General features: G+C 44.2%; 1 protein-coding gene across 6 annotated transcripts in view; it reads left to right on the forward strand.

Annotated features, from left to right (window-relative positions):
• Positions 1 to 23,985, forward strand: part of MBNL2 (muscleblind like splicing regulator 2) — a 160,586-nt gene that overhangs the window by 31,922 nt on the left and 104,679 nt on the right. For all 6 annotated transcript variants that reach the window (XM_045978428.1, XM_045978430.1, XM_045978429.1 and 3 more), the window contains exon 2: positions 15,613 to 16,388. In XM_045978428.1, the coding sequence (XP_045834384.1) occupies positions 16,215 to 16,388 (174 nt within the window). In that variant the 5' untranslated portion in view covers positions 15,613 to 16,214. The remainder of the gene's footprint in view (positions 1 to 15,612; positions 16,389 to 23,985) is intronic.

A 23,985-nucleotide genomic window follows, 5' to 3' on the forward strand; every position in this document is an offset into this window, starting at 1 on the left:
ACCCAAGGACTTGTGTATTCAAGCACCCCATCCTCTTCCTGACCCTTGGTAACCCAAATCCTTCTCTCTCTGAAGGAAGCCATGGGAAAAGCCTAAAGCATTGGCCTAAGACGCATAAGAGTGAACCTTAAAAACTGCTGGCTTGGGGACAAGATCTCCATCTTCAGTGGTTCTTTGAAAATAGAGCAACCACCATTTGAGAAGCTGGATAGATCTCATAGTTGATGGGGAGTTAGTTCAAGCAACCAGCACCATGAAGAAGTTGGAGCCAAGCTTAATTATTTTCTGCTGCTGAGTCATTCTTACTGGAAAAAAAAAGTAGTGCAGACAGGATCATCTGTGCCAAGTGCTGCAGAGGTTATCAATGTGGCCTTCACCAAAATTTCCACCATCAGTGTTGCAATCTCGCTGCCCTGGGTCAACGAAGAACCCAGGGATGAGATGCCTTCTACCGGGACTCTGCTTCTGGTCCTCTAGATTCCTGCATAGACGGCGTATCTCTTGGTCCCGGCAACAAGCGAGTATAGATGGGGCAATGGAAGTTTCAAGTTCAGTGGTTTGCTCAAGGGCAAACGGCATCTCTTGGCTCTTAACAGTTGTTTCTCCTATAGATACACACTTTTGTTAAATCCTAAGAAAGTCCTGTTGATTATATGGCAGTAAGCAAAACATCATTTATGCCTGCACATACAGTTCTATTATAATCATAAAAATTAGTTTGCACTTTACCCCCTGTTAAAAAGAGACTTCATTAGCAAAATAAAGCTTTACGTGTAATGATTTACATGTAAAAGCACTGTTCCATGGACAAGTTGGCTTTTTCATACGCACTATTAATGACCCCAAATTCAGGGGGTTACTGGGATATACAGAGTGGCCATGGGATCATCTACATTCCAGAAAAGATATTGTTCAGACTCTCTTTTTCCCTCTCTCTCATTTTATCTTGTCAGATTTGGTCTGGCTTAAAGCTATTGGTTCTCTTAGAGAAGGAGGTCAGACCAGTTTGAGAAATAAGCAAGCTTAGAAGAGCATTGAAATAGGCACATGGGAGCGCAGGTGATAAAATCATTTTGGAAAATAATGAACAAGTAACTTGAGAGCTTGTCACGAGGGTGGTAACCCAGGTTATGCCAGGTTATTAATTTTCCAACTCAGCAGTATGCCTCTTAAAAAATACTTAAAGGAAAATGGATACGTTTTCAAGGGAAATGCAGTTTTGGTAGAAGAGATTAAGGAACCCAGTGAAGTCCACAGGTCCTTAGACCCCGAAAAGCAAAAGTAAGCACATATAAATAAGAATTGTGTATGGGGGGGGGGAGCAAAATATGTCATTGAGAGAGCAGCATTGCGTACATTAAAATAGACGTCTGAAGATTTCAGGGCTCTTCTCCGTGATACCAAAGGGCCTCCCTCTCTGTTTGTTTGTTTGTTTCCCTCACAGTGGACTCATAGAAATGGCCCTGTCACAAGGGAGCAAAGCCCCAGGTTTAGGCGGTGATCCCTAGGCTTTGCACTTTGCTTCTCCTTTCGCAAGAATTAGGGAGCGCGCCGGCCCCTCAGTTTCCCCTTCCATAAAATGGGAAGCACGTTGACCTCCTCGGAAGTTGCTCGTGACCAGGAGCAGTGGGGCCCGTGACTTATTTTTCCTTTCCCCCAGTTTCTGGGTTGCACTCAGTGGAGTGGTGGCCCGCTGTTGCCATGGTGACACGGCACCGGGTGCCGTTGCTTAGAAATAACGTCAACTGGTGGCAGCGGGGAGGTAGTGATCAGCCTGGGAGGAGAGGAGCCCCGTCTGCTGGGGAGGGGGGCAGGGTGCGGAGGAAAGAAAGGGCCCGGGGAGCTGGATCTGACAGGTTGCGTGTGGTGCTACCTGCCTCCCGGGATTAGCATCCTGTTACCTGATGATGCCTGCCTGGGTTACATCAGAGTGCGTTACGTTTTTATAGAATATGCACTTTGTTGTCACAGTTTTCCTTTTTTTTTTTTTTTTATTTTTTTTATTACTCAGAGCTCCCGGTTTTAAGTGCAGTAAATATTTGTTGTTGATTTCCATTCTAGCAGTTAGTTCAATTTCCTGAAAGATAAGAGGAAGGAATCATTGACTCAGACTCATTTCTGTAGCCTGCTTTATCCTTGGGGCTTGAGTCATTCCTTGTTCACAGCGATTTTTAAAAACTATGGCAGGAAATTGATTTTTTTTAACTTCTAGGGTGAGTGAAATGACATTAAAAATCCTGTTTTAATAGATGGACCCGCTCTCTCATCCTGATTTTCTGGGTTCTTCTTTTCTGCTTAAGTCAAACGGTGCTTTGTAGAGAAATTTCTATTACGTTAAATATTAATGAAATACCATCGTCTTGGCATGTCTGACCCTGGTAGTTATCTTTTTCATAGTGTTCAAACACACCAGTAGCATTCCGCTTCCTTCTGGGGTCTTCTGAATCTTCGAAGTGTCCAATCTGCGTACCCCATAATCTGGTTCCATGCCAAAATAACCATGTTCTGTAGTTAGTGGGGTGGGGTTGGATGTGAGAAGAGGTTGTAGAACTAGAAGATTCTTCTCATCAGAACCTCTCTCGGATGTATTCAACTGCTGGATTCTATATCTCGGAAAGAAGGGGACCTGGCTATGGCCACTGTCTCAGGGGACAAGGGCAGAGGAAGATTTGCTCTCTCTGGTCTGTCTTCAGATATATGTCAAAACTCCATAGTACGCTGTTTTGAGGGTCCATGTGGCTCAAAAATTGGGCCTTCGTTTGCTACAGAACTCCAGGGCCAGCGATGGAACCCCTTGGGGCCCAATCTTATCAAGGAACATATTCACATCCACTTTCAGCAAACTTTTCTGCTGACAACCTTCAGGAGCCAGTATGGCTCCCATTCAGAAACTTCGAGACCCTCCTCTAGGACTGAGACCATAGCAGCTCCCACCACTGCACCCATGAAGACTGGGCTGGGGGTGTTGGAGAGTTCTTGGTGCACAGTAGCATTCTGTGTGCTTTTCTAGAAGAAAAGAAAGTGTTAAGAAGTATTAAACCTCTGGGGTGCCAAGACCCTAGATCTGTGTCCTTTTTTGCAGATTAGAGCTTAAGTATTTGACACCTGCTCTGTCCCGGTGCTGAGTGTAAAACCTGGTCACTTCTTCACCCTACCTGGGTGCCCCCTTGGATCTGGACTCTGGAGCAAGAACATAATGGTCTCTTCAAATGCCTCCCCCCGCCACCATGCAGATGCTCCTGTTAGATCTCACAGCTCAAACAGCCTGGTAACAAATCTAGGCCAAACCCAGCAAAGCTGATAAGATTTCCAGAAGAGTTCCTAAAAATACATCTCTCCTTAAGTCAACCTTGCCAATCACTGTACAATCCCAGAACTTTAAGGGCAGAAGTGGCCTTAAAATTCATTGTCCCCCTTCTAGTTTAAAGCTAAGAAATTGGAGTCCCAGAGAACTGACATAGTAACGAGAACAACGATGGTTGAGGAATATTTGAAATCACATCATGAGGATGGAACAAAACCATACAGCAGGAACACACTATGAGCCGTTGTAGTATATTCATTCATTCATTTGTCCATTCATCCGCACACTCATTCAGCAAATGTTTACTGAGTGTTTACTATATCTTAAAGGTTTTTGTGTGGCATTAGCTGTCAGGGATACACACAGACCTGCCCTCACAGATGTTACATTCTGGTCGGGGGAAAAATTGAAAAGATAAGTAAGTCTATTTGTAAGGATCTAATAAGGATAAGGACTTCGGAGGGAAATAAAGCAGGGTGAGCTAGAGTGAGGGGGTAGGACTGAAACCATATTACATCAGGAAAGGCCTCCGTATAGGAAGACATCTGAGCCATGTGACTATCTGGGAGAAGGCACGTTTCCAGCAGAGGGAACAGCAAGGTCAGAGCCCTGGGGCAGGCCAATGTTTGCTGCTCAAGGACCAGCCCCAGGCAAGGAAGAGTGGCTTAAGGTGGGCTGCTCAGGGTCATCATGGCTCTCGGCTTTCACACCCAGGAGGTGGGGAGCTATTGGGAACTCCCGAGCAGAGAAGTGACATGATCTGATCACATTGGCAGAGGGTCTCCCAGAATAATGTGTTGAGACGGGACTGCAGTGGGGTCTGGGGAGAAGCAGAAGAGACTGGTTAGGAGCCTGTCACACTCACCCGGATGAGGGTAGTTTAGAGGAAGGTGGCCGCCGTGTGGGTGGTGAGAAGCAGCTAGATTTGGGATCTGTTAGAAAGGTAGAGCCAGAGGAGCCTCCTAATGGATCAGATGTGGTCTGTCAGAGAGAGGGAAGAAGGGGAAGGAAGAGGCGACAGAGACAAGTCACAGAGAAAGGACGCCACTCTGGGGAGTTGTCACTGCCTGGTGGGCTTAGAGCCGTGAACTGGGGGAGAGAGTAGTGAAACAGAGCCAGGTGGACTTTGCAACCAAACTGCCTGTGTTCAAGTCGGTCCCCCACCCCCTCCACATTCACCAGCCGTGGCTCTGCCAGCCTCCGCCGCCTCCAGCGAACCCAGGCCACAGGGCATACACTCTGATCTCTCGGCTTTAGGACTTTTCACCTCAAAAACGTGCTGGCAAAAGGTTCTCAACAAATGTTTGTTTTCAGCTGGACCCTGGGTCTTATCTCACCACTAAAGATGTCCCAGGAGTCTGTCAGTCTGCTCGAAGAACCTGCCTTTTTCAGCCCATTGAGCTGTGGGCACTTCTCCCAGGTCCTTCCATGTGGCTGCTCGGGCCAAGGGAAGCCACAGGCTCTTCTGTCCTTTCCAGAGCTTATGGGACTTGACCCAGTGCCTCTTGAAGAGGGACACCCGCCATGGCCGCTTCTGACGTCACTCACACCCACCCCCAAGATACTTAACAAACCTAGATGTTTTCTGATACACCCTCTCAGAGAGCAGACACAATTTCCACAAGGAGAAGACAACAGCTCTGTCCCCCAGGTCCTCAACGCCAGTCACCTCTCCAGGTGCTCTTGCTAGCACTCAGAACTTCTTGTTGTTTTAAACTGTTCCGTCTCCATGGCCTTGACTTCTGAAATTGACAGCATCCCTTCTCTATCATGGCTCTCAGATGCCAAGGGCAGATGGAGAAAGGGAAGAAACCATACTTTCATTTTCAGAACAAGCTCGTGCTCTCACACCGAGGTCTTGCCTCCTGGGCCACTTGACATTCTCTGACTTGATCTCATCTCTGCTACCTGCCTGCAAGGGCCATCTGAAGCTTTGAGAGCTCTCTGCAAGCCCCAGGCCCACACTTGCCTGTCTGGGCAGGTAGAACATCTCCTATCAGTCTCAGAGGGCGGGGGCCACGAGACAAAAGTGGCCCCATTTCGTTTTTCTGCTCTCCTGCTGAAAACCAGGCTGTCTCCTTCACCTCCTACCTTCTTCCAGCCCTGCATCTGAGAAATGAACATCTTTCTCGAGGGCCCTCCGCTGGAGCTGGTGGCCTCATCCCTCCTCGTCCTCTGGGCCAGTTCCAGCTCTCTGACCCACAGCTCCGTCCTGCCATTTCTCCATACTCCTGTTGGGTTTCCCTCCTTCCACTCAGGAAAGAAAGGGAAGACTGGCAGTGAGACGGGAGAAGCAAGCTCTCTCCCAACTCTCCCAGGGGCTTCACCTAGTGCAGCCTTCCAATTCTGCGAGCAAAGCCCAGGTTTACAAAGGGTCACCTCCCTGGGAGCACGCAGGTAATCAGGGCCCATGAGACTGCAAAGCAAAGCGAGTTCCAAACTTCCCCTGTTGCTAATGGCGTTCTTGCAACACCAGATACTCCAAAGAGTTCCAGGCACTGAGCGTTCATTTCCCAGCTGTCCTCTCTGTCCCCCTCCACAACTGTGAACCAGGGAAACTGCCACCTGGAGAGTCAACAGTGACATCCTCACGATGACGTCTGTCCACGTGCCCGTGGTCTCCTCCCGCCAGTGGACCCTTCCGGCTGCTCCCTCCATCTTGGAGCTCTGAAACTCTCTCCAGTGCCCTTGATACTGCAATATTCAAAGAATCATTTGTTTCTCGTTCTTCTTTTTCTATGGTTTCGCTTGGCCCTCTTCTTTCTGTCACTTCCATGTAACTCAACGGACTGTCCTTGACCGGGCTCAAGCCTTTCTCATGTCTCCCCATGGATAGATACACAGATGTAGATATGGACATAAATCTCTCTCCTTCTCTCTTCAACCTTGATGCTCCTATTTCCAATTAGCTTCCGCTCCCTGACATCCTTCTTCCTGGGAAGGGCATCGATGTCCACACAGGATCCAAATTTTGAAGTCCTCTTTGACTTCTCTTCCCTGCTCTCTTCATTCCCAAAGATGGTATGTTTCTAATGAATTTGCCCCAGAAACACCCTCTTCCTTTTTGTTCTCACTACTGCAATGTAATTTTCCACCTCGATTGTGCCTCTTGTCTGGACCATTGCTGTCATCTCTAACCAAGGGTAACCGCCTGGGAGACCTTCTCATTCTAATGAATCCTGGGTGAATCTACCAGACAGAGCTTCCTTCAGCTGGGATCTTGTCTAGATGCTTTTGGGGCTCCCCAGTATCTACTCTGCTAATGATCCTGACAGTTTATACCCGAGACTACTCAGTCTGACTTAGGCAGATCTATGGCACTGTTCTCAGTGGGGATGGCACCACCCTATAAATTTAAGGAAAAATTTCTTTGGAAATCTAACGGAGCATTTTTCTCCCCATCGTCCAGATGACTAGGGAGCATCTCGAAAATGCAATGGGCAGGAGTGAATGACGGATGTTGACATCTTGCAATGTTCATGAGTCTCTAGAGCGAAGAACGGGCCTGTGGCTCGTTGAGTGTCCTGCTGGACATTCACCGAGATAAAAACCCTGTTCATAGTAATCAGGTCAAGATCTTAACTGTTCTTTTTGTGCAAAGTATTTTTTTTATTTAATTTTTTTTATTTTTTAGACAGTTTTAAGATAACTGAATTTTTAAAGAAGGCAACAACCATGTAAGTTGAGGCAAGATTGTTCTTTAACTTGTCAGGAACTGCAACAAGAATTGTTTGACGTTTTGAAAAGCCACATCACTTGTTACACCTCTTAGTCTGCATTTGTGCCTGTCACACTCGTAATCATGGTACGTGCATGCAGGGGTGAGCATCTGGCCACCTCATTCTGTCTTCTAACTTATGTGTCCCTGAGCGGTGAAATTTCAAAATCCACATTCTTTGTTTTATTAAACATTAACTTCCTTTGACATCTTAGTTGTATTTCAGTGTGGTGTGATATATTGATTTTTACAACATGTGCGTTTGTTGGCTCTATGATTTATTATGTTCATTTGTTGATCATCAAAGTTATGTTAAAAACTTTTGTCCAAAACGGGAGGATTGACATTTGTTAAGGTGTATAGAGAGATAAAATAGCCGTTTGGCTGGTGATATTGGAGAGAGAGAAGGGAAAAGGTCATCTGAAAAGCAGTCCCGTCCACCAGGGCTGCGGCCAGGGAAGGAAATGGAAGTGCTGACAAAGACTTCTCTGGGAATTCAGGGGCTAGATTGCAGCCTGCAGCTCAATAATCATTTTTTCTGACTGCAGCCATTGGGTCCTGGACATCCAGGAAACCGGTAAGTGCGGTCAGTCTTAAATGGTATCTAATACAATTGCTTTTATTCTCATAAGAGCCTCTCCTAACTGAATTATAAATGTTTAGATAGAAAACACAGACACAGTGAAAAAACATAATTTGAATACAAATATGTGTTGAATATATTATACCTGGCTGTCGTTTTAGGAATATATTTAGACATTTCTCCTCTTCTAATTAAAGATGGGATTTCTTTCTCTGCCCATTCCTGGAAACCACAGTGAAAATGGACTGGAAATTTTCACGTATTAAAATGAGACCCGGATTTTATTTTCGCTTGCTTTTAAGATAAAAGAGAAAATTTGGGGATGGGAATTTCTCCTTTTATTACTGTGGTCTTGAAGGTTGGCTTATCAGACCCGCCATGGTGACCTTGGGTGGCCAGTGTTTTGATTTCCCCAGGGAAATGTATTTGAAAGTGTGTTCCACAGAAAAAAAGTACCATGTAAGATGAAGGCATTATTATTGTTAGCCTGGTTCTTTCTCTGCTTAAAATGGATGTGGGTTTGGAATTAGTCTTAGAAGAACATCCATCAAAAGGTGGTCTAAGTAATATTCTGGGAAGGACTTCCTAGAGTGGACCAACTTCATAGGAAGGCCCTTTCTACTTTCTGTTATTTAGATTTCATTTACTTTCTAGAACTTTATGACTTTTAGTGAGTGGAAGTTATTCCACCCGTCACTTACGTGTGTGTATGTGTGGTTGTGTGTGTGTGACTGTGTACATGCACAGAGATGTTAGGCATCTAGGCGCCATAGCTAATGTTGATAAGGGATAGATACTGTATGGAGAGTCCTTACACTATTTAATCTGTACTGGCTGCAGTACATACATTGATGGCCCTTTGATTCCAAACAGGAAACTGGAACTCAGAGAGCTCAGGTGACATCACATAGCTAATCAGGCTAGAGGAGCAATTAGAACCCCACATAGAAAAATTGATTCTTACCCGCAAAGCGTGCAGACGTCTCAGAATGCCATTTCATGTGTATTTTCAGGAAATTCAAAAGCCTGTTTCAAGGTTCTATAAAGAAGCGTCATTTTAAGGACAGTCACTTCTGCCACTCCCTCTTCTTCAAAAAGTCAATGAGGTCCTTTTCTACTTTTGCCCTGGGGCCTCTCAAGTTTCTGTATTTTTATTGGCCCCTTGGGCTTCCTGTGGGAAGGCCCCAGGGAGGGACCTCTTCTCCGTGGTGACTGTGATTACAGGGCAGGATTATATCCTCTCCTGGAGGTCAAGTGGCTCTCAACCCAGCACGCCAGCCGGCGGCTTCTCCCGTCCGTCTCCCGTCCAAGCGTCCGCATCTGCTAGGTGCGGGATACGGCCTGTCATTGATCAGGAAGAGAGCCCACTGAGAGCTATTTTAAATCAAGCTCCAGAAATAGAAGTGGGGATGTTCAATCGTCAGGCTGCTCACAGGAAGGAAAAATCATGCTTTAAACATATATTTGGAGAATTTTAAACATTAAAAAGAGGAAACCCGAAGATGCTCCAAATTAGAAATTAGGAAACTCAAGGAGACATAGTTTCTTTATGGTAATGAGATTTATGGAAAATAAAATTAAAGGCATCCCATAAATTACTTAATGGATAATGAGTCCTTGCCTGTCTGACTCAGAAATCTGTTTGTTTTGCAAGGACCCTTTGATGAGCTCTCTAGGAGGCCAATGTCTGGCAGACAGCTAAATGCCATAGGTGACGGAAAGTGAACTATTTTCCTTAAGGCGGTCTTAAATTGTGATAAATCTCAGCCTCAAGATTGGGCGTGATTGATGTTTCTCCCTTCAAAAATGTACAAAGGAGCTCCAAAGCGTCAGCAAGGCAAGGACACCTGGGGTCCCCAGCCCGGGCTTGCCTGGGAGCTGAGGAGTGTGGAATGAAGGGAGGTCGCCTCGCCTGAGGGGCCCAGGCCGTGCTTTCCAGACGGGCCTGCTGCACCTTCCTGCAGCCAGGAGTGGATGTGAGCGGCCCATTCCTTCTTACCATCCAAAGCCACAGCTTTCTGCAAATCGAACCCCTAGAGGAGTTTTCAGTGTATTTTGAAAAATGAAGTGTCGTGTGAGTAAAGACCCTAAAAACAGCCCGTGATTATTTTGTAGTCGGGCAGCAAGTCCTTTGGTATTTCAGGAAGTATTACAGAACTTCGTTTCTTTATCCTTGAACTTCAGTCTTGTTTCCCTTTGAAGATGGGTCCACGGTGGACCTCGATGTTCTTTGCATTGGGGCGCTACAAAGCAGCCCCTCTGTAAAGCTCTCCAGCAGGATGGGGCTGCTTCCTGGGGGCCACTGGCCCTCTGAGACGGTCCTTCCTCAGACAAGTCTCCTCAAAACAAAGCCCCATGCGCCCCGACCAAAGGCCTGCTCCTTCCCGAACAAAACCCCCAGGCTGGGAGTTCATTTATTCTTGCAATTCTCGTAGAGTGAAGTCTTGTCTGCGACGGATCGCTCAGGTGTCTTTTGTTGAGTTGAGTTTTGTTTCGACCCATCGGAAACACAGCCTCTGGGACAGGCCCTCAGCTGGCCCTCCTGCAGTTATTTCTGGGGGAATCCGTGATCCCGAGACCCTGTGATCAACTCAGGGCTGCTACCCTTATTCCCTCGGCACAAACAGGGAGGCCAGGGAGAAATGCTTATGGTGGCAGTTCTCAGCCTGGAGCAGGCTTCAGCCTCACCCGGGTAGGGCTTGTTAAAACACAGCTTGCCGGGCCCCACCCCCAGAGTTTCTGAGTCAGTACCTCTGGGCGAGGCCTGGGAATCTGCATCCTAACGCGCTCCCAGAGGCCTCTGCTGTGCTAGCCCAGCTATTAACACTTTGCAAATCGCAGGGCCAACAATGCTGAGATTTGAAGGTCAAATCATTTATCCCGGGGGCATATCCTCACTCTCGCTCCTGACCTCCCTGGCAAGAAACAGGGTAAGCCAATGCCACCCGCTCTGATTTCCCTTCCAGGATAATACTGAGATTCCCCGTTCAGAGCCTTATTCCCTTCGTTTACACTTTGGTCCGTACTATAGTGCAGGTGTTCATTGGAGGAGGGTCAGGACTTCGTTTGACAAATGTTTGTTGAGCATATTCTGAGTTCTGAGGATTTGAAACTAATGGGAAGGTCTGTTACAGAAACAGGGCAAAAGCTGGGGGCAGGCGGTTGGATAAGTCAATATTTAAGTTCTTGAGAATTAGGGGGTCATACTTAAAAACGATCACCAGGTACTGTTAGAAAGTGGGCTAGAGAGAGATCAGCAGAGGGGGCGGTGGGTGTTTTCAAGCAGCAGGAGTTCAAGACTCAGAGGCCATATCAATGGTCAGCCTGCAAGGCTACGGGCACCGTCTCCTCTCTGAGGGGCTCAGAAAGCCAGAAGGGGAAAGAACACGAGGTTCTGAATACCTGAAGGGGACAAGGCGAGGAGCCCCGATGAAGAAACCAGGCCAGAGAAATCACTGGGAAGAACTACTTCTGAATCCTGCCTGGGTTCTGCACCGGAAGGAGCTAATTGGGGATAGCATTGATTGGGACGTTGGAAATAAAACTGAACCATGAGTCAAAAAGAACTGAGAGAAAGGGCTGCACGAGCAGAGCGCTGGGAGAAATATAAAAGAGGAAGAACTGGAAAATCGTGTAAGTGGGAGACCCTGCTTTCCCAGTGGAGCCCAGAAACCTCTGGGAAAGGTAAAATGTGCCTCGCGTATAAGCAGGACCAATGGCAGCATACAGGACCTTTTTGAGAACGAGAAAAGGTGCCCCCTCCATTCGGACACATTTTCTGAGGAGCCCCTCTGAGCAGATGAACTAAAAAATGCTGCTCGCTTCTCCCCACGCACCCCGAGCGCGGGTGGGTGGCCTCCGCCTCTGTGTTTCCAGCAAGCCCTCAAACCAAGGAGGCTTCCCAGCAATGCTTCCCTGATACTCTGGTACGCATCACATCCAGGGTCACTGCCGGGGCCCCAGAGTGTTTGATGCATTTCTGGATTGGTAGCAACTGAAGGAGGAAAGCAGGGACCAGTGAGGCTTTTGTAAGAACACTGTGGGATTGGTACTTGGGGAAACTTCTCTGTGGGTTCTCTTCAGGTGCAGAACCAATCAGTCTGAGAACCGAGGGATGCTCCAGATACGTGGCCCCCAGGATCCCATTCTGTCGGTTCCTTTGATCCTGAATCCACCGCCCTGCTTTCGGCATCTGCGAAAGCCATAAGCCCGGCCATTGATTCAGAATCCTGAAACAGAATTATTCAATAAATATTTATAGAGTAGCTCCTCCTTTCGCCTTGCATGAGGACAGCGTGTCATTGTTTACAAAGTATCTTTTGTTTCCTCCATCCGCTGTCCTTCATGGCAGCAACCATGTCATGTCGTTAGGAATTGTTATCCACATTTTACGGATAAAGGAATTCGATCTCAAAGAAACCGACTTACCCAAGGTCACATGAAGGAACCTTGGCAAAATGAGGCTAGAAGCTTGGCTCAGAAGGCAGGGTACTTTCCACCATTCCATGACCTTCTGTGTTGGCTGGGAGAAAAAAAATGCAACCGTTCCTAAGACGTTACCATCAATAGACATCTAACGGGAGCTACATATTGCTCTGAATTCTGGAGGGGATAAAGTGAGTTTAATTTTCATAGTAACATTTAATCCAGTGAGTTAAAATATTAGCAACTCACGATGTAGTAAATATGAAACAATATTAATGGGACATTTTCACATTATTTTTTGTATGAAGGATGTGAAAGCAGTGTGAATTTCACATGTAAAGCACAACTCAGGAGCTGATTTCATTGGAAATTCTGGATCTGTATTTAGGTCTCATAAAGTGTACAACTGAAAAGTAGATTTATGTACTTGAGTCAATCCAAACACACTTGGAAGTTTTCCAGTCACTAAACTGAGGATCAATGTTTAGGTTAAATTTACATTAATTAAGAATAAATAAAAAATTGAAATTTAGTTCCTCAGTGGCACTAGCCACCTTTCAAGTGTTCAGAAGCCACACATAGCGGGTGGCCTCATTACTGGAGAGCAAAGCCTTAACATGTTGCCCTCCTCCAGGGACTCTGTAGTCTGGTAGATCCAATACAGATTTTGGTCTGTGTGTTAGCAGAGTTTAGACTCGTCCTTCGATAACCGTGTCAAAAGTTGGTTTCCTCCATCCTTACTCATCACTGGCCACCTCCTTTGGTGGCCTTCCTTCAGCTCCTTCAAATCTGTTCTCTCTCCCTTATTCCACAAGTACCGGCTTGTACCCATTCCAGAAGATGGAGGCGGAGCTGGCCTAAGGGAGACAGTGTCTTTGACAACAGTAGCTCTGTAACTTTCGGGACAGAAACAGAGCAAGCTGGAAGAAAGAGGGGATTCATGAGAATGATAGCAATACTGTTAGGTACAATATGGTGTACTTCCATTTCCTTCGGGAAGGTCACAGGACTCTGGCCATCAGAGAGCATGGCTCCACTGGTTTTATTTTATTTTATTTAAGACAGACAGGGATCACAAGTAGGCAGAGAAAGAGGAGGAAGCAGGCTCCCTGCTGAGCAGAGAGCCCGAAGCGGGGTTCGATCCCAGCACCCTGGGATCATGACCTGAGCCGAACGCATAGGCTTTAACCCACTGAGCCACCCAGGCACCCCAGCCCCACTGGTTTTAAAAGCAAGTTCACCTTCCTAAAGCCTGACCCGCTAAATTCTGCTTGGATTTTCATAGTAACCAGAAATGGCAATCTGTTTTTCCCAGGAAAATAACACTTTCTACCCAAAAGTATAAGCAAATGGGCACCCCATTCACTGGACTGGGTTGAAAGCCTTGTTCCTGCATGGTTTTGAGGAACACTTGAGTCATTACTCATTTACCATCTGTCCATAAATACATGTTTGCCTCTTTCTTTCCCTACGCATGAAGCCATGGCCAAGGTTGTGCTGCCTTTGGGGCTGAGTTCTCCTGCATCTTTGTTGTCCTGGAATCCCATCAGACCCTGGTCCATAGGACTCAGGGGCTCTATGAAATATTGTGTAACTCGAACTAGACGGGGCCAACCTATCATTTGAAACCTCATTAGTAGTCCCTTGGCTCCACAGAATACACAGGCAGGAATGTTTTCTTGTCCCTTGCTTCCCTCATCCTTTGTTCTCCACGGGGGTTAGTAATGGGGGCTGAGGTAATGAGGGTGCAGGTCCAGACTGGTCTGCGAAACCTGACCCAGAGTAAATTTGGTTATTAAACTCCTCTTCTTGAACTGCCTGGTTAAGCGAGTTGATGTTAGCTGCTGGGAACACAGTGCTGCCAAACAGAGAAGCAGGAGCCTGCCTGTCCCTTCAGATATTTTACACTCGGAGTTAGGTATGTGTCATAGCTCCCGAGCTTGCCAATTTCCTTAAATGCACATACAGTTATTACTCATTCAAACACTTCTGCTAACAAGTAAAAAAGTCCTGGGATGAAGTAGCGTTTCCTACTAGTCCCAAGAGGTGTCCTGCTAAATAAATGTTCTACGATCAGATAAGCTTGAGAGATGCCATTGTTTCTCTTCCCCTATTAGAGACTCACTGGAGAGCAGATGAAAAGAAAACAAAACAAAACCCTATGGCAAGGAAGCCCGTTCGGCCCGGTTTACCTGGAATTAACGAAACCTAATTACCATGAGACCTACTTTTTCAGGGAACATTTCTGAGCCATGCAAAAATTATTACTGCCTGAACGTATTTGTACATGCTGATTTTAAATAATCGACTTCCAGTTTCCATTACGTTCTTATTTAAAAATTTTTTAGAAGGACATCAAGGCGAAGCATGCGGTGAACGTAGCTTGTAGCACATAAAATTTATGAAAATGATCGGTGTCTGATATTCAGTCTTTTACGCATCCCGAACCCAGCCATGTTAAATTTCTAATATTTTAATGACTCTGTAATCCTTGAAAATATTAAAAACAATGAAATATAGTGATTTCAGAAATTTGAATTTACTAGTTACATTTTTAAAGGTTTTATTTATTTATTTGACACAGAGAGAGAGAGAGATCACAAGTAAGCAGAGAAGCAGACAGAGAGAGAGGGAGAAGCAGGCTCCCTGCTGAGCAGAGAGCCCAATGCGGGGCTCGATCCCAGGACCCCAGGATCATGACCTGAGCAGAAGGCAGAGGCTTTAACCCACTGAGCCACCCAGGTGCCCCTACTAATTACATTTTTGTTGTAGGAATGTGATTTAACTCTAGCATGCCCCAGAATGGAGCAGATTATGACTCCATTAGAACCTAAACCGAACTAAGCTAAAACTGGTTTGCATTCATCCCTTGAGTCAGTGAGGCAGTCATCAGTGGAATCGGTCAGTAAATATTTTTTGAGGACCTAACGGCTATGAACTAAGGCACCAGGGACACAGAAATGACAAATACAAATAGTCCTTACCCTCTGAGTGCTTACAGGGTAGAGGGGAATTCTAATGTGAAGGAAGTACTAACAGTAGAGAGGAAGTCTGAGAGACCTAAAAATAAATACTAGGAGACTTCTACCAGATCCATTTCTAAGTTGAAATCTCTGTAAACTGGAAAGGATGTAAAGGATAAGGAGCTCATGCTTCATCCAAAAATGCCAAAACCCATATTATATAGGAGAGACACATCCCAATTGATTGTTGATAGCATTTCCAACAATAAAACCAATGGCCTAAATGTGAAATTAATCGGAAGCCACGGTTCTAATACACTGTTTTGGCAATGAGGCACATTAGATGGGATTGTTTCAGAATGCCTAATTATTGTGTCTGCCACACTCATGTGTTTGAGTCATTCCTAACTTTTGGACTGCTGCCTAGATCATTTCTGCAATACGGGTGCAGTTGCGTATTCTCTCTCTCTCTCTAATGCATAACTTTCTTCACTAGCCTCTAAGCTCAAAGCTCGAAACTGCACTTTTGCAAATTCTAGATAAGAGCTGAAAACAGTTTGTCAAAGTGTCGATTCTACCGAGTTTGGGTGTAAGTTGATGTTTTCTTTGTGTTCTGCAGGTTTTGTGATTTAAAAGTGCCTGTGCGAAGTCACTTTTGCTGGAAGCTGCAGCCCGAGCTCTTGTGGCATTCAAATCGTTCTTCCGTCAAAGACACGTTACCCTGACCTTACAGTGGATGAAGATACCTCAATTGTCTGACTTTGCCAACTGCTCGATTTCAAAATTTGGGAAGGTTGGGAGGAAGAAGAAATCCTGCCAAGATCTGAGCGTCTAGGTGGCTTATTTTCCAGCACTGTCAATAGCGGTGAGCGTCAGAACTGAATATTCTCCCAAGGAGTGCCATGATGTTGAAGTCACTTTATTAAAAACAGTCGTGTCTGCAGATCGGTCAAGAGACTCGGACGTTTGCAGCCGGAGATGACACTACGCGTGCTTCTGCTGCGGCCCGCAGTCTTCAAGTGGGGCATATTGATTGAGGAGTAACTGGCCGCCGGCAAACACTTTCCTCACCGCTTCCTGGGTTGGACTTCACTAAGCAATTTATCACTTACCTTCAGACGCACATGTGGGGTTTTTCACAACAGTAGTTTCAGAATCAGTGGGACCTGGATTGATTTCATCATTTGACAGAAACCAGCAGAGTCCCGGCGCTTGAGCACCATGGCCTTGAACGTGGCCCCTGTCAGAGACACAAAATGGCTGACGTTAGAGGTCTGCAGGCAGTTCCAGAGGGGCACCTGCTCCCGCTCCGATGAGGAGTGCAAATTTGCTCACCCCCCCAAGAGCTGCCAGGTGGAGAATGGAAGAGTCATTGCCTGCTTTGATTCCCTCAAGGTAAGGGGATGCATTTTCTGGGTCAGGTCAATGGCACCTTGGGTTTCCCAATGGACTGTTTTCCATGGTACTTGTATGGGAGTTCCACAGTTGTTTCTAGGTTCTGTTTTCTTGTTTGTGGTGACTCTTTGAGAGACTTTCACCCACTTTTTTTTTTTTTATACCAGGCATACATAAATTTTTCACAGACCAATGTTTAAATTAAAAATACATGATGGTATATTTTGGGCCTGGCATGACATTCATGTACCCAAGAGTTTTAAATCAAAGTCTGTCTTGTGACAACTGAAGATAAATATTTTATTAACGTTTGATCTTCTGGAGGTTATATAAAGGTGAAGAAATTGAATGTGTCACTTTTATGTACCAGTTAATCTGCTTCTCCTCTCGAAGAATTCTCTACTCTTGTGGCTTTCTTTCTTGACCAAGGGCTTCCTGAAATACTTCTTTTTTTAAAAAAATATTTTATTTATTTGACAGAGAGAAATCACAAGTAGGCAGAGAGGCAGGCAGAGAGAGAGGAGGAAGCAGGCTCCCTGTGGAGCAGAGAGCCCGACACGAGGCTCGAACCCAGGACCCTGGGATCATGACCTGAGCTGAAGGCAGAGGCTTTAACCCACTGAGCCACCCAGGTGCCCCCTGAAATACTTCTTAATAGGTTGTTCGTTCTCTCTGGCAGTTTGTCATGGCTAACAGAAATTTTTGAGTCACACTCAATACTCCCGGGAACCTACTATGTGTAAGTTAACCTATCGCAGAAGAAATGAATGTGATTCAAGATGGCATTCTTGAGCTTACTTTCTGGGAGGGAAAATACAGCATGTTAGCAAATAACTATAATGCTAGGCAGAAAGGGACACGTGCCTTGAGGGAGAAAGTGACCTCTGTGGGGATCTGTAGAAGGAAAAGCTAGCTTCCAGGTGGCCATTTCAAGAAATTTTTTAGGAGGTTGTAAGAACCTAAGTATACATCGAGTCTGGTGGGGCTTGGGTTTGTAGAAATAGAATTATAATGAAATATCTCATTGAAGGAAATAGGGGGTGACTTAACCCATAATTCTTTGAGGTTTATTTTGCCCTAAAATATGGTTTCTGTGAGTCTTAAATTGTCTAAGACAGTTCTAATATCATCATGATATAGTTTGCAATGGAGATAAGATACATGGTCTAAAAAGAGCTTAAGGTTTACATGTCTGCAAAACTTCATATAAATAAGCTTACCAAAGAGTTAAAAAAAAGTTTATCCATGCTCTTGGGAAAACTCATGCTGTGAGTTTACAAAATAGTGACGTTAGCCTCTTTTTTGATATTGAAGGGTTGGGTATGTTTGGGGGATGATTTCTATCTTGAAGTAAGAAGTTCTATCTTATGATATTTGTAAGTCAAAACCAAAATATGATTTCATATACTTAGGTATGTCTTAAAGGGAAAATGTGTCTATACACTAAAAACAGAAGGATACATTTATAGACCAAGAGAAGTCTTTTAAGGGTTAAAATTTTAAAAATTAGAGAGGCTATTTATCTCAATAACTACCCCTATTTTACTACTTTTTGCATAAAAAGTTTATTAGATTAGACTTTAAAAGTATGAATTATTTTGTCTACACAGAAATAAATAGATGGATAAATCATAGTTATATAAAATATAACAGTAAGCACATTTTTATATTAGTATTTATTTTGTTTTTAGTCAAACAAGTAAACTAAGTATATATTGCTCCTGTGGTTGTCACCAATGGAAACATCCACTATAAAAAGTAGTGTAGATTAAAAACTAGATCATAAGAACTTCAGATGTGGAAACAGGTCAGAGATGAGAAATTCATTTTCCAGGTCATCCCACTTCCTTTGTCGTATCAATCCAAACCTTCTTTTGTTGCCTATTTACTATGAAGCCAACATTTTAGGGTTAAAACTTCCAATTCTTTAAACTAGTTAAGGAAATATGAGGGAGATATGCCCAACGTGTTAGGGCTAAGTATTTCTTGAATGTCAAGAGAACAACGACTTCCATTTCCTTCTAATTTATCAACTCCCTGTGGATTCACCCAGTATCACAATTGTTTGAGGATTCCAACCTATAGAGAAAGGATCCAGAATAGTTATGTTTAGCATGAAAACATGAACAAAGCCATGAAAATGTGGAGCTTTAAAGTTCATTTTCCAGAGTGTCTAGTAGAATCATTTTCAAGTGTTGAAGCAAAATTACATATTGCCTTAAGTTACCCGATCCCTTTGAGAATTGTAAATTTTCAGATTATTCAGTTTGAATGTGATGTTATTTATTTTTAAAGTAGTCAAAATGTGAAGAATGTGAAAGGAGTCCACAGCCAAAAGAATAAGACAGACCCAAGAATCAGACCTGACCACTTCCCCACTTTGGGTGGGGTCACTCCCTTCTTAGCTCTTGTCTCATGGGTAAAATGAGGATATTCAGCAGTGAAATTGGCTTAAGCATGTGCAATGCCCAGCACCATGCTGGCCCAATCACCTTGCAAGGGGTTGTAAGAATTACGAGTTCTTACAGTAAGGACAGGTAAATAAAAAAGATAGTCAAGAATGGTAGCTAATAAGAAAAATTATGATGACAAACACACTTAAGCTGTTTAATCTTATTTCATTTACTCTTTTAAATAAGACCACGTCACTCAGGGGAACAAGCCTAAGACAGAAGTTGCAAGGTTTGAATGAACTCTGGCTGGTTACAGGCAAATTACTGAGATAAATTACTTTACCTCCTTGACTTCAGTTTCCTTTTATTTAAAATTGTTGTAATATTTCCAACTTCATAAGGTTACTAAAAAGACCAACAGGCCTAAGATATGAGAGATGCCTAACATAGGGCAAGACAGGGGTGCCTGGGTGGCTCAGTGGGTTAAGCCTCTGCCTTAGGCTCAGGTCATGATCCCAGGGTCCTGGGATCGAGCCCCGCATCCCCGCATCGGGCTCTCTGCTCAGTGGGGAGCCTGCTTCCCCCTCTCTCTCTCTGCCTAGCTCTCTGCCTACTTGTGATCTCTCTCTCTCTCTCTCTGTCAAATAAATAAATAAATAAATCTTTAAAAAAAAAAAAAACATAGGGCAAGACATGGTAGGGACTGGTCATGGTAGTTATTTTCCCTTCATAATAAAGTATTGCAGCATAGACATTGATTTTGATGACTGGCTTTATAGCCAAGACATGTCCAACCTATAAAGCGTCCAACTCTTCGTGTGTCCAAACTCTTAAGAATCTACGGTCTGAGTGCTAACAGCTCAGTGATGCAAATTAGGCATGACATTACAAGAAATCAAGTTTGAAGCAGGCATTATTTTTGTTGTTATTTTTTGCTACAAGGTATTTTCTCAAACACTGTGGAATACTTTTATGCACAAAAATAGGTAAGAGGAAACTGTGTCAGCATATCAGTATAGAGACTGGTCTAGTGCAAACACAAGTTATTCCTTGTTTTGTTTTATTTTTTGTTATGAGTCATTTGCATCTATGAGTAAATGTCCGTAAATACATACTAAACAAATCTGAGGGTGGTTAGACAAGAGATTTGCTGAGGCTTTTGTGAAGAGAATTGTACGTAGATAAATACTTTCATAAAAGAGGATTCAGAAAATGGAGCAGAGTTCTTATGACAACTGTACTTTATTCCCAACTGTTACCTTTTTGCAGTTTAACTGAAACCCCTGAGCATGTATGGTATTTGTGATTTTTTTTTTAACAGTGGATTTGCTTACATTTTTTCCAGAAGGCCAGAACATTCTGGAACATTGTGTTTTACAAGCTAGGTTAACTTGACAAAATGCAAATTGCTTTGTGAGCAGTTAACTTCCCTGCAGCCTTGACCAATCCTATCTCGGTGCCTTTATAATCCATGAAACAGTTGCCCTCACAGTTGAGATGTTTAAGATTTTTCTTTCCAGGTTCTTTTCCCTGTAACAGAGAGAGGAACTAATCTGGCTTGTTTTGCAAATTGAAACATCCAAAAAGGAATAAATGAATTAGCTGTAATGCTTTTTGAGAGGAAAGATTTTGGTATTTACCACTTGATGAAGTATTTAATATATTTACTTCAACATGTTAATTCAGACTGAATTTAAAAAAGGAAACAATTTTTTAAATCATGTTGCTAGTTTTAACAAAACTGAAGCAAAAAACACTCCCAGAGTATTTGGGGAAATTGTTTAGACTTTACATAATAAAAATTCGTTCAAAGACAGCATGATTCTTTTAACACCTGAATGAGATGATGTCACTCCCCCATTCAAGGCCTTCCAGTGGCTTCTGATCTCACCTGAGTAAAGACCAATCCTTAGGAAAGCTGTTTAGGCCCTAGGAGACCTGCTTCTCACCACTAGTAACCTGACTACAGCCTACCCTTGTCCCCTCACCCACCTCACCTCACTGCCGTCCCCCTGGATGTACCAACTAGGTTTCCACTTGAGGGTGTTAGTATTTGCACTTTGCTCTGCCTGGAATATTCTTGCCTCAGTTGTCTGAGCAGCTTGTCCCTCATTCCCTTCGGGCTTCCGATCAAAAATGCCAATGGTGAAGCCTTTCTGCTTACCTTATTTCAAATAGTTATTTCCCTACTACTGTCATTCCATTTCTTCATCATCTTGCTTTACTCTTCTCCCTAACAATGATCACCTTCTGGTAAACTATATCCATACTTAGTTTTTGTTCATTATCTGCACCCGCTCCATTCTGCTAGAATGTAAGCTCCATATAGATGAGGACTGTATCTTGTTTGACTACTGCTGTATCCCCAGAGCCTAGGACCGTGTTTCATACACATTAGATGCTCAGTAAATAATGTTGAATGATAGAGCGTGTTCATCAGGAAAGTATTCAAGCCTCTCAGATAGGGCTTCCACAATACGGCTGTACAGTAGGGTGCATTTCTCAACGTAGTCTACGTGACCAGCACCCCCTGGAGTTGTGCAGTGCACAACCTGTGCAGTCATGTGCTTTGCCCCCTTTCTCAATATCTCAGTAGATCTCAAAATGAGGGAGCTCCGTGCAGGAATTGGAGACACAAGTATTACTCTGGAAGTGTAATACACCATTGGAAAATTGACAAGTAAATTATTTCACTTTCTCTGAAGCTACATATTATGCAGAAACCACTTTTTATTGTTCTCTCTTTGGTGCTAAGTTTCAAAAATGGAAAAAAAAATTAGATCCTGCTCCAGTTATTTACAGGATGCTGGCTGTAAGTTGGCTGGTGGCAAATAAAATTTTAGTCTTCATATGTATGGGTGAAAATTTCAAAATTGAAAATGATAGGTGACCATTTTGGACAGTTCGTAAAAACATACTAAAAAATGTATGTCATTGGTCTTGACGTTAACTTCATGTTCTTGAATTGCTTTCAAATAAAGGGAAATTCTTTGTAGAAATTGCTTGAGTGTTGGGACGCCTGGGTGGCTCCGTTGGTTAAGCGGCTGCCTTCGGCTCAGGTCATGATCCCAGTGTCCTGGGATCGGGTCCCACATCGGGCTCCTTGCTTGGCAGGGAGTCTGCTTCTCCCTCTGCCTCCATCTGCCTGTGCTCGCTTGCGGTCTCTCTCTCTCTCTCTGACAAATAAATAAAATCTTAAAAAAAAAAAAAGAAATTGCTTGAGTGTTTTTAAAAATATATGCTCAATTCTGGCCTGATTTGAAAATATAATCTCAGTCAATGATTTCCTTACCAATAGAAATCTCTGTAGTCATATAGAGCCCACTATCTGCCAGGCATTTTTCACGTCTTATCAGTTCCTTCCAACAACTCTGTGAGGTAAATATTATTCACCCAACCATTGTAGCTGGGGATGCAGATTCAAAATTGTAAGACTAACATGACTCACATGTAACTTATAAATGGTGGGGAAGGGACCTCCTTGGAGGTAAGTGTGACTCCAAAACTGCCACCATGCTTTCCCTCCTCCTAACTCATTTTATAGAATCATTGGTCTAATGAATTCTGGGTTTCCTAATATCTTAATAATATTCATGTTTAACAAGCTTAGCGTATTGAAGTGTCAAAAACATTTTAAATAGAAGCCCCCAGGACTAAACCAGTGTAGGTACTAAAAAACTAAATATTTGAAAAAGAGAGAAAGCAAGTCACGTATATTTATTTTTATTTTACAAACATTATACCATCACTAACTAGGTCTCAGTAACAAGAGTGGTGTGGGTCCGTGATGTTGGTGTGTGTGTGCGTGTCCATGTGATTCTGAAATGTGATTCTGATTTTGGGTGTTATGCTAAAGGGCAGGACAGATTCTACTTGAAGGATTCTTGGACCCACCAATTCTACTTCCGGCATGAGAGGTCCATTTCCCTGTTATCTGACTTCTGCCCTCCAGGGCATATCAGCCACTTGCCCCTTCCTGACATTATTCAGATGTCCCTATAACAGTTTATACCCCTAAGTGTGTGTCCCTGTATAAGCCCGTAAGCTTCCTAAAGATAGGATTGTGTCTTACTCATCTCTGTGTCCAGGCACCTAGCAGGGCATCTGGCACGTAGCAGAACGGCGAGAATAACCATTCACAGAATGCATGAATGAACAAAGTCATGCCCACAACTTTTCAAAAGGGACTTAGGGATGATCATCAGTGAACTTCAGACCCTTCTCTGCACGGCTGTTCATCATCGTCTTTAACTTCTCTGTTTCGTTCTGTAAGCTGGTCAGCCCCCGCTTTGGAATTCTGTCCTGCTCTTCCCCCCTTCCCCATGGTACACCCCTCCTTCTTCCACCGCCGCAGCCTTCCTTCCTGTTTCACCTCTAGTGCCGCCTCTTGCTCTCTTTGCTCCTCTGTGTGGACACTGGCCAAGGCTCAGTGTTGGCCCTTCCCAGGTCAGCTTGCTGATCAGTTCTGAAAGGGGGTGTGCAACTCAGCATTCAGTTCCCATCTCTGTGCCCATCCATCACCGTTCTGGGTGTATGCCCTTTCCTTGCCAACCCTCTGGCTCCAAATGCCCACCAGATACCCCATATGCATGGTCCGTACTCACCTGCTGTTCCACATAGCTAAATCCAGACTCTTCATCCTGTCCCCACCCAAAGTCATCAGCCCACTCCATCCCCATGCCTTGTTCCCCAGGCACAAAACCTTAGCCTGATCCTGACCACACGCTGAGGATCCTCAGGCTTTCTTTTTCCTTCTTGTTTCGGTTGTAGAGAAGTATAGTATCTTTAAGAATGAATAAAAACTACAGAATTTTTCCGCAAATACAGACTATTGTAACAAATCTCAAGATCTCAAGGGTTTCGTGTTGGCCTCTAGAAACTCTCTATGGACTGCAAGCTAAGAAACTCTCATCTACAGAGATGACTCATACATGAAAGGGGTCACAGGAAGCCCAGAAGGTCATTAAAGATGTTTTTGGTTATTTCTCTGGGGCCAAGATTAGTACCTGGTACCTCCTGATATTCAAGATATTTCTATGCCAAGGAAGAGTTTATCTCTAACTTCTGGAACAAGAGGAGGGCCATTGCTCCCGTGAAGGGCAGTTGGAACCCATTTAAGTTCTCGAGGGTCCTATTTAGGGATAGCACATATGTGGCGTGTATGAGTGATGCTACCTTCCTGGGGACACAGCATCTACCATCGA

The sequence above is a fragment of the Meles meles genome, chromosome 14, assembly GCF_922984935.1.
Source record: "Meles meles chromosome 14, mMelMel3.1 paternal haplotype, whole genome shotgun sequence".
Classification (NCBI taxonomy): domain Eukaryota; kingdom Metazoa; phylum Chordata; class Mammalia; order Carnivora; family Mustelidae; genus Meles; species Meles meles.